Source organism: Ananas comosus, linkage group 2 (genome assembly GCF_001540865.1).
Source record: "Ananas comosus cultivar F153 linkage group 2, ASM154086v1, whole genome shotgun sequence".
In the NCBI taxonomy this organism is placed as follows: domain Eukaryota; kingdom Viridiplantae; phylum Streptophyta; class Magnoliopsida; order Poales; family Bromeliaceae; genus Ananas; species Ananas comosus.
The window spans coordinates 636,874-648,135 of record NC_033622.1 but is presented as its reverse complement, the minus strand read 5'-3'; the positions used below and the strand labels follow the sequence as shown (position 1 = coordinate 648,135).

Sequence of the window (11,262 nt, the reverse complement as noted above, 5' to 3'; positions counted from 1 at the left end):
TAATAATTTAAAGTTTGCGAGGAATAATATTTAGAATCCGACTACTATACTGTCAATAGCAACAAACCGACCGTCCCCAGAGCAAGTGTCAAAGAGTTTGGTGGTTGGTATCCAAGACCCAAGTTCGAATTCTAGTTTATTCACATTTCCAGTTAAATTTATTTTTAAATGAAATAAACGAAGTCGGTAGCGTGCTATCTCTCAAAAAAAAGAAAAAAATAGCAACAAGCATTTGGTGCTACTAAGTTTTTTACCGTTAAACTTACCCAATCGAAGAGAATCATTACAATCCTAACAGCACATTTCTTTATCTAATAGTCGAAAACCTAATAACACCAATGACTTGATGCTATTTATTGTATAGTAGCCTTAGCCTTGTTCATATTTAATTATAGAAAATAATAGCAGGGCATTTGTGGTGTTTTACTTTTTTTACTAGTTAACCCATCATTTAAGAAATATTATCGTTGATTAATTTCATTAAAATTAAGAAAGAGTAGCAGTATATATAACTATTGACTATAGAGATAGAATCCTAATAGAAGAGTTTAGGTGTAGGAGACCTCTTTGTAGCTGGGCCTGCTCAAAATCAACCTTAGCCGTCCGATCCGAACCAATAAATTGGGCCCGTTTCCGGCCCGAATTTGTTCAGCGCGACCCAACTTGGTCAAGTCTATTGGGACTGGGCTTAGTCTTAAAAATTATGTATGAAATAGCCCAACTTGGTCCAATCTTTAAATCAATTTTCAATGGTAAAAATGTACAAAATTTTTCTGAACTATGAACCATTTTGAATCGACTATCTAATTTTTCAAAATTTTAATTTTACTATCTAATATTTTAATTTATTTAATTTAAATCAGTAAGCATCACTTTAATTTAAAAAAATTAAGCTAATTGCTTATTTTAATAAATTTATAATTACGAAAATTACATGAAGTACAAAAATTAAATATGTAAAGATAATCGACACATTCAAATTTTAAAGTTAAACTGCCGTTGATTGACTCAAAGCAAATAAATTGAAAGATTGGTTGATAAAATCAAAATTCTGAAAAATTAGACAGTCAAATCAAAATAATCTTTAGTTCACATAAATTTTATACTTTTCTATCTTTTTAAATTACAAAAAATGTTACATGACTTATTTTTTAAACAAAAAGAAATAAGTTGTGCGGTAAAAAACCCAGAAACCACTTAGCCATTGATCTAATTTCAATAGAAAAAAAAATAACAATATTACAAGTTTCATAATTAATGTGGGAAGGTAAATATACCATATAATTAGGGGTGTTAATGAACCAAACACAAGCGAGCTAGGGTCAGCTCGTAAAAGTATCAAGTCGAATACGAGCTGGCTTATGAATAAAAATTTAAAAATATTAAAAAATATATATACAGAAAATAAATTTATAAGATCTTATCCGTTATATTTTAATGTAATGGTTGAAATTTTACATATAAATAAACCATTTTATAATTGAATTTGATTTTATATTTATGTTGGACTAAAAATCAAATAATAAAAATTTATATTATATACATATATAATTATTTATTTATATATATAAATATAAAATATATGTATTCGAGTTGTTATCGAGTCGAACATGAGCAAATTAATCCCAACTCGTACTCAACTCGTTTACTAAATGAGCGATTTGATCTCGAGCTAATTTCGAACCGAACACGAGCCAGCTCGCGAACAGCTCGGTTTGCCACCCGTGCATACAAAGAACGTTGCACGTGCGACGCACGTGTTATTCGTGAGAAAACCAAATTCAAACGTAGCGCTTCTCAACCCACGAACAGCGTCTATAAATACCTCGGCCCGGACGAATTTCAATTCCCGCCATCTTTCTATTTCGAATCGGAGCTCTCCTCATCGAACCCTTCGTCTCCTCTCCCCTTTCTCCTCCTCCCCAAATCCATTCCTCGTAGATTAGATGCCTCACCAAACCCTAGCTCGGAGCGTCACCGATCTCATCCTCCTCGGCTCCACTCTCTTCTCATCCTCCCCAAATCCCTTGATGAAGATGCAACGTCAAACCCTAGCTCGTGATTTATGGTTTCGTCCGAGAAATCCTCGCAGCCACGCCGATGGTGGAGGGCGATCGAGGCCTTCTTCCTTGAGGAGTTCACCGATCGTGTGGATCGACTCGTGGTAAGTTGATTCGTACCCTAATTAGGGTTCCTAATGTGGTTGTTGATCCGATTGCATGTTTATTGTTGTTTCCCTGCCGCGGATCTAGGAAGTTCTTAGGCTCTTTACAGAGTTATAATCATTTATTCATGGCATGCTGATAATCTCAGGTTCTTCGATGCACTGAGAATACTTTAGTTCATATGCTCGAATCTTATTGCTGTTATCTTCCTTTCATATCAGTTGCAAATTTGTGTTTATTTTAGTTGTTTCTTCACTATAGTCGTATATGATGTGCGAATAAACTAGTTTATCTGTGTAATTCTTTGTAATTCCACCTTTATATAGTGTTTATTTTTTGGACCTATTAATTTTGTGGATAGACTTGAGGTTAGTTGATCCGAAGACTAATTAGGGTTCTAGATCTGGTTCTTGGTCCAGTTATGCAGTCCCTCTTCTTCTCCTTCTATTACCCAAGAAAATAATGCTTGGAATGCAGCGGATCTGTAATGATCGTAGGTTGGTCACAGGGATTTGATATTTTCTTCAAGAAATCCTGATGATCTTAGGTTCTTCATGAAAGAGGGTGGCTCATTTTAGAACAGTCCAATATATATAGTATAATGGGGCTAAATCTCTTAATCCATAATTTGAGTGGTGGCTAGGTTCAGGAGATTAATGGGATTAAATGAGCTTGGACTAGAGTAATTCTATAATGAGTGACACCCCTGGAAAGTGGGGCGTCGCAGTATTAAATGAGATAACATGAATGACATTGGGAGAATGGAGAGAGAAGCACAATCAGGCCTTGTGCACCAGGAGAAGCACATGGCCTAGAAACAGACTATAGAAAGCATCAAGAGGACTCGAGGGTTTATCCTTATTAACAAAGTCCCTCCCCTTTGATTTTCCTTTCATACAAACGAAGTCCCTCTCCCTTTCCTTCAGAAATTTTGTGTGACACATTCTGTGTTCTTCTCTTTTTCAAATATCATTTTCTCAAGTTATCTTGTTTTTTGCCCAATTAGTCCTTGTCCCAAAGTAATTTGCGTTCTTTTCTTTCATTCCTTTTTTTTTGTTGATGTCACAATTTTAGTTTCTTTGGTATCCTATTAATTTTGCAATTTTTCATGGTATAATTATCTATAGCTGGTTGTTGCTTCCAACTAGTAAATATAACAAGATTCATTAGGTAATTTATATAAGATCTTCTTAACTTTTTTCCATATTCTCTATCAATATTCTTTTGTTGCAATTTTTTATTATAGTTTATAGCCAAATTATGTTAAAGCCAATGAAGTTACTGCTCTTCTCCCTTCTTAAGTTTCTCAGTTTCTTTCCTCGATTCTTCACTTTATTCTGTTTTGTCCATTTTATTTCTCTCTCTAACTTCCTATTTTTTTCTATCTGTTTGAACCTCTTCCATACCATTTATATACCTCCTAGAATCTCTCCATTTGTATACCTCCTCCGCTACGCTCTGCATTTAACCAGTCTCATATATCAATTTTCCATTGCCTCTTGCCAACTGCCCCATTTCAGGATTAGTTGTTTTGCTCTCCTGAAAATTATCAAATTAAAATTTCCATACCCCCATTGTACTTTTTTCTCACTACACCTTCTTACCTCTAAGATACTAAGGACTTTTATCGCTTACAGGTTTTTTCACTTGTTGTTACTCTTCTCCTAGCTCCCCTGTCATTCTCCTTCTCCACCAAATAATCTTTCCCTTAGCCATTTTATTACTATTCCCAATAATAGAATTGAATTTTGCATTTGATCCCTTGTCCTTGACCTTACCAGAGACACCCATCTGTTTCTTTGGTTCAATCCACATTATTAATTGGAATAATATGAACTTGTGTGAGAAGTTTCTTTTGCTTTAATAAAGAAGAATCGATATACTTCTTAGGTGTGCCTTCCTTCAGCTTGTTAGTTCCCACTAGCTGATCCGCAGCTACAGCTCCTTTCAGCTCCAGATGATGCTGAGACCAAAACTTTGTATCGTTTTCGTAGGTGTTTTGAGGAGTTTTATGTATACGCACTATTGTCTCTTTGTTGAGTCCATCGCGTACTATTTTTCTCCTTCTTTGGCTTCTTTGCATACCTACCTTCAATTCTTTAGCGCTAAGCTTAAACTACCTCTACCGCCAGATTTTCTTCGTCCACACCGATTTTGATTGCCTACTTCGGCATATTGACTACTAAAATTTCTCTTGTATTCTGATCAATGTCTGTTAGAGCTCCTAAATTCTTTTGCTGACCCCCACCTTCATTCATGCCAATAGTAAAATCTTTTACTTTTGTAATCTATCTTATATTTTGTTCTATTATTGATTAGCATTTGAGATTAGTGAGTAAATGGGCCAAACTCAAGTGAAACCCCACCCACAGACGCTAAATTTGCGTCTAATTAATAAAGTTAACTGCCTTTCCCAGCATTTATAGCAATCTTAATATGCTCGTAACCACCGTCCGGAAGGGAATACGACAGGACCGCCATTTTCTTAATCCTCACATCATCTCTCCTTCAATCCAAAGTTTGCTAATCGTCATGATCAAACGATGGCCAGAAACCACACGACCTCTAAATTCCAGGTAGGGGTCATTGCAGCCTTTGTCTCTCTATTCCTCCTCCTTCCGGCTGTCTCTACAGCCCGCCACACCGTCCGCTACGAGAATGTCCGGCAATTCCTGCCACGACGAAGTATGACTGCACTAGCCATTGAGCGGATTCTTCTCCTTGCGGAGAACCGCACGAAAGTGATAACGGTGCGGAAGGACGGGTCGGGGGACTTTGCGACGGTCGCAGACGCCGTTAACAGCATCCCAGCGGGCGTCTCGAGGCGTACTGTTATCCATATTGGGCCCGGATTGTACCGGGAGAAGGTGACGGTCGACCATTCGAAGCCATTCGTCACGTTCTACGGGGACCGGCACGCCATGCCAAGGATTTCGTTCGACGGGACGGCGGCGCAGTTTGGCACGTTCCTCAGCGCCACCGTGGCGGTCGAGTCTCACTACTTTGTTGCATGCAATATCATCTTTGAGGTACCGAAACCTCAAAGAGAGGAAGAGTTTGAGATTCTTGCATTACTACTGTTTACGTTGCTAGAAAATAATAGAGATGATATGTTAAGTAATTGTGGCATTAGTAGAATACAGCTCCAAAGCCTGCTGATGGCCAAGCGGGAGCTCAAGCGGTTGCGATGCGAATATCGGGGGACAAAGCAGCGTTCTACAACTGCAAATTCTACGGGTATCAAGACACGCTTTGTGACGATAGAGGTAGGCATTACTTCAAAAACTGCTTCATTAGAGGGACGGTTGATTTTGTCTTCGGCAATGGGAGATCCCTGTATCGGGTATGCCCCCACCCTCTCTCTCTCTCTCTCTCAACTATTTTGCATTTTGCGTTGTGAGTAATTCAAATTAACAAAGAGAAAAAGCCAAGATTTAAGATGGTGCTAATACAAAAAGGTAAAGGTGAGGGATTATTAGCCCTCTCGTACATTTTTACCAAAAATATTTGGCAGCAACTGTAGACCATTTATTATGTTTTATTGTTGCGCCTACTTAATTTTTAATTACTTTTAAGTTCTTTCAGTTAGTTTAATTGAGAACTACTTAAATTTAGCATCCCTGCTGTTAATAAAATCAGCAGTTTCCTTTGCTTAATGACGATCAAAGACTTAAATCAGATCAAAGACTTAAATCAGAACTTAACCTAAGTTCGTAATTTTACTCTGGAATCGGAAGAAGTCTAAAAGATTGAAGGGCACTAATTAGTAATAAGATGGCGCAGAACTGTGAGCTACATTCTGTTGCGGATGGCGCCACGGCTATCACAGCCCAAGCAAGGGAGAATATCTCCGACAAGAGCGGCTTCTCCTTCGTGTCCTGCAGGATCTCCGGCACAGGAGATGCGTTTCTGAGCCGTGCATGGAAGCCGCGCTCTCGCGTCGTCTTCGCCTACACGTACATGGGCAGTCTCGTCGACCCCCTCGGCTGGAGCGACAAGGGTTTACCCGAGCGACAGAGGTATCTATCACTTCCCACACTTGAGCAAAAGACAAATAGTAGAACGCGCACTATAGACAATAATCATGATTCATCTCATAACACTATCCCTTGGGCACCAGATGCATTTTGATGAGGGCATCGAATAACTAGTCGGAGTAGTTGGTGGTTTACTGAGTTTTTCTCATTTTATATTTTATTATAGGACTGTGTATTATGGGGAGTACAAATGCACGGGACCAGGTTCCGCGACTAAAAACCGCGTGAGCTATGGAAAGATACTGAACGATAGTCAAGCGAGGCCCTTCTTGAGCAAGGATTTCATCAATGGTGCAACATGGCTTCTTCCTCCACCAAGATTAAGAGCTTTCTAGGAATAAAATGAGCAAATTATATAATATCTTTCTAGGAATAATCGTTGGCTTTCAATCTTTCATGTAGATCCACAGAAATTTACACAAGTTGGCCAACTGCTGAAATTGGTAAGCATGAAATGAACAACAAAAGAAAGTTAAAAAGAGTTACAATGTCTAAATCAAGCATCAGATGCCAAAGAAAATCAATTAGGGATATCGATTCGCAAGGTTACATCATTACAAAGGCAGGGAATGTTGGGTTATATAGATTCTAGCAGATTCCCTGCAATTATATAGTTAAGCAAAGAAAATGTTAATAGCCCTAAAACACTCATTTAAACACTGTTGGAGCATATTGATACAACAGTTTCGTTGAGCTGATAGAACACCAACTATCCTCAGGAGGAAGAAAAGAATTCCTAAAGACGATGTTTTGTGTACCGATTGGTGGCGATAGGGAGCAGCAAATCTTGAGATGTGCTCATTTATGATGATTCCTCCACCTCTGTGGAATTCCCTTCTACAACAGGATAAGAGAGAAGTATAGGGGGAAAAAAAAAATTAGATAAGGAATGCTTAGAACCAAAAATGAAATTTTTTTATTTTTCGGAAGCAACCGAATTATATAAATGCTTGCCAAATTTTATCTCCAAATTCCTACAGGAAAATCTACCTCCTACTTCAATTATGACATTGGAGATCTTCTCTTTTGCCACACTACAGAGCATCTCATTAACATTACTTTTCTAAATAAAGATAGTATGCTATTCGATTCATTCATTTTTTTTAAAAATGAACTTAGTTGAAAATGTGAAGTTATTAGACTTTAAACTTGGGTCTTCGGATGCTAACCATTAAGATTTTTGTTAGTTACGCTAGGAATAGTCGGTCTCATTAGCAATTTTTATCTCTTAGTTTTAGACTCTTAACTTGTATAAAATGTCTCATATCTTAATTTCTGTGTAAGAGAGAACAAAAAGAAAGCAAAGAAATTAAGGACAATACCATCATCAATAAGGCCCTGCTTGTGCCTCTCCATGCACTGGAGTATGTACTTGAATGTCTCGATCTCGCACGGCAGCGTGAGCGCGCCCTTGTGATCAAACCCAAACTCCTCCTCGGCCTTCTCCAGAAGCAGCTTAAACACCGGAAGACCTAAATAACTCGTCGGTATAACAAACCTCCGCTGCTCTGGCCCCACATACACGGGGCAATACCCCTTGGGAACATCTGGAGGCGGCTCCGGACTTTGGCAGTTCTCCTCATCTGAGTCGCACCCAACACTGACGCCCTTCAACCGCTTGTCGATAGAAGGAGGGATTCCCGAAGGCTTATTACTAGGTTGTTGCTCTTCCTTTGGGCCGAGAGTGACAGATTGCCACTTTTGGAGAAGCTCTCTGAGTCTTACTATTTGGCGGATCCCTGTTACTTTCCCTCCCTCGTCTCCCATGGTTTGGAGGTGGCTTACTAGTGATGATCACCGAACTTAGGGTTTTGGTTCCGACTCGTCGTGATCATTTAGGTCTTCACGTCCCTAAGCATTCTACTTTGTTCATGCTGATGATGATAAGAAAGAAAACATATGTTAGAGACGCTGTAAGGAGAAGTTGGCCAAAGCCAAGAGATATCTGCAAGTATAAGGCCAAGGTCTAGAAAAAGAAAGTAAATTGATATATAATTCATGGTAAACTGAATAAGTTTGTGAACCTTTTAACGTATCTGAAATCAAATTTCGCCATGACACACTACAGAGAACTAGATAACATACAATAAGATCGCAGCCACTCATAGTACAACTGGAAGAGAAAAAGATGTCATAAAAATGGTGTTATTGATCATCTATCAATTTATACTGCAACCATAAAAAGAGAAAATTGCCAAATTCTCCTTTTCACAAAAAAAAGAAGGCGCAAAAACCCTAAAAGATATTGCTTTTGAGACTAACAACTTGTTTGGGAATGCTTTCCATATGATAGTTACTTCGATGCTTTAAAGCTCCGCAAAATTGAAAATTGCTTTAGAGCTCATCCACAGCGTGCATGAGAAGCACTCCCAAACTACAAAAATAGTCATGTGTAATCTAATATTATACATAACAAATCAATCTGTAGAAACCATAATCTCCTTAGCTTTCGAGCCACTCAAGTAATTGCATGACCTATTAACAAATCAATCTATAGAATAATGAATTCCTTAAACAGCTAGATCATTAAGACCAACCATAGATTGCTGAGAAAGCCTGAATTGAGCTAACGTGACGGCACATGATTCGGTGCCCTCAAAATCAGAATCTTATAATTTATTCGGAGTTATCACATGAGACTATGGCTAAGAGAAGTCTCCTGCAGTTCTACGAATTCTGGCGCGTCATGTGAGGTCGGCAGCGAGATCTGTATGGCATGTACCAGTTTATCAGTCTAATGCAGAGGAATTTTTGTTGCGCATCCTTCTTATTAAACAGAGCATCACATGCAAGCAACCAGAATATACAGATTATGTTAATCATATCACATTCCAGGTTAAGTTTTAATTAAACAGTTTCTGCTCAGAGATTTTATCAGACACTTCTCGAGCAGCGCTTGAATAGTAAGAAATGCTAAGAGAAATGAAACAACGTGATTAGTGTTAAAAATATTTCTAGGTTGTTTCCTATCAGATTGCTCTTCTACGAGCCCCTGAACTCGCCACAACTGATGTTTGATGGATTAAGTTCTCATCAGTTACCTGTTGTTCTAGCCGAGCGACATGGCGGTTTTTCTGATTCATATCATGTACGTGAGTAGGGGTGTTTAAAATTAGTTCTAGATGGTTTCCTTATATTCCTATTAAATTAATCTTCTATGTAGCAATTGTAAACTAACTTAGATGGGGCTTTGTGCCCCTCAAGAAGGACACTAAACAAAAACTTTTACATGACATTGGTGACAAAGCTAATTAAGCCTACAACAAGCCCATAAATCAGGGAAAAGGGAAACCCAAATTACATAATACCATTTACTGGTACTTAATTTCAATATCTAATTGTCAATACATTTATAACAAATGTGCATCTGAATAATTTTCCTTCAGGTGCATTTGATTTCAATGATCTATTATAGTTTAGATCTTTGGTGGGATAATATTACAAAGAGTATAATATGTCATATAAAATTCGCAGATATGAATAATTAATTGAGATTTCTATTAATATTTTCCACATTCATTTATATAAACATCAAAATTGGGTTGTACTATCATACTAATTCAATTGAATAGATAGGAAAAATAATAATAAGTCCTAGAAAAATGCAAAAATAAAAAATTTCCAATCTACCAAGATGTAATGTGACAATGTCCAAAATGAATATAGAAAGGAAACCTTAAAAACAAAATCTATTTCCTCAATAAGTTGGAGTAAAAAAAAAAAAATTTCAGAGAAAAGTAGATAAAAGGAGTCTGATTCAACATTGTTTTTTATTAAGGGACTGAATTGAAACCAAACAAATAAAAAGGAAAAAAAAAGAAAAGAGACAAATAATAATATGTATATAAATCCATAGATAGGGTTTGTTACCTTATTCAAGAGGAGAAGCTGCCATTGTAAGAGAGAGAGAAAAACGGAGAGGGACAAAAAGGAGGAGAAAGAAGATGAGGAGGAGAAGGTGGCGGATTTAAAAGTTATGTGGAAAATTACTAAAATACCCTTAGTTTTATTTCCTGTTCTCTGTCCGGATCCGAAAGCGTTCTAGCTTCGGATTGCCGAGATCTACGAGGGCAATTACGGAACGAAGTAAAACGATGGGAGGAACCGAAGAAGGGGAAGGTGGGCCAGGTCAATTGTACACGTGGCAACCTCGTAGGCTGCCACGTTTACATCCTCTCCTAAGGAAGCGGTATAAATTTAAAAATTATATAATAATATTACAATAATAATTATTAGCTGGTGAGTCGATTTAGAAAAAATTTAAATCTTAATTCTCAGCACCAAATAGACTGCGGGCTGTTACGTCCCGAGAGACTGTACAAATACCGTAACACTTAGTATCGGCCCGATTCGGCCTGATCCTCATCATAGGCTCGTTGCTAAGCATGGCACGATTCGAAACGAACCTGAGTCGTGCCGAGCGAAGATATAAGCCTTGGGGCCAGTACGGCCCGGCCCACTTGATCTGTGATGGGCGACATTATCCGATCCGAATTTGAAGCCGAGCCTCTTCGCAGCGAATTTCGGTCCGGGTAAATGTAGGCTGTGTTGGTCCGACACGACAAACATTACACCCCTATTTCTACGTATCTGTCGCGTCGTCAATATGATTCACACACACACACAACAACAACAACAAAAAAAAAAAAAAAAAAAAAAAAAAAGAAAAAAAAAAACTTGGTAATATCGTTTATTTCGTAATCATCACCACCAGTACTTCGGCCACCAACAACAGGGCCCTTTACCTGATAAGGAAAGCCTTGCCACGAACCCAGCACCAACTTGCGGTGTCCACTTGGTACCCCGGGCGGGCCCCACCACCCCACGATGGGCCCCACCTCCCCCGGCTCGTCCTTTTTACGTCGCGTGCACCTATTGATAGGGGCAATCTCGTAAATACCCCCAACTTCGAGCCCCTTCTCCTTTCGTGCGCTCTCTCTCTCTCTCTCTCTCTCTCTCTCTAAGCGCGACGCGGCCCGAGGGGGTGCGGAGGGGGCGCGGGGGAAGCTTGTGGGCAGCGGCGCGATACAAAAAAAAAAATCTCCTCCTCGGGGGGATCT

The 11,262-nt window shown here is 38.6% G+C and overlaps 2 protein-coding genes across 4 annotated transcripts; one reads left to right on the top strand and one right to left on the bottom strand.

The window, feature by feature from the left end:
• Window positions 4,627-6,687, top strand: LOC109724380 (putative pectinesterase 63). The gene is made up of 4 exons (XM_020253183.1): window positions 4,627-5,194; window positions 5,302-5,508; window positions 5,949-6,184; window positions 6,369-6,687. The coding sequence occupies exons 1-4, from the start codon at window positions 4,709-4,711 to the stop codon at window positions 6,535-6,537; spliced, it is 1,098 nt and encodes a 365-aa protein (XP_020108772.1). The 5' UTR covers window positions 4,627-4,708; the 3' UTR covers window positions 6,538-6,687.
• LOC109724381 lies at window positions 6,691-10,150 on the bottom strand. Of its 3 annotated transcripts, XM_020253203.1 has the most exons (4): window positions 10,073-10,134; window positions 8,740-8,909; window positions 7,525-8,076; window positions 6,691-7,039 (listed from the first exon to the last, which is right to left on the bottom strand). In XM_020253203.1, exons 3-4 carry the CDS (start codon window positions 7,967-7,969, stop codon window positions 7,005-7,007), a joined length of 480 nt encoding a protein of 159 aa, XP_020108792.1. In that variant the 5' UTR covers window positions 7,970-8,076; window positions 8,740-8,909; window positions 10,073-10,134; the 3' UTR covers window positions 6,691-7,004. The 3 variants fall into 3 exon arrangements, with proteins under 3 accessions (XP_020108792.1, XP_020108785.1, XP_020108799.1); XM_020253196.1 differs by lacking the exon at window positions 8,740-8,909 and having other exon boundaries at window positions 10,073-10,150; XM_020253210.1 differs by lacking the exons at window positions 8,740-8,909; window positions 10,073-10,134 and adding an exon at window positions 8,227-8,315.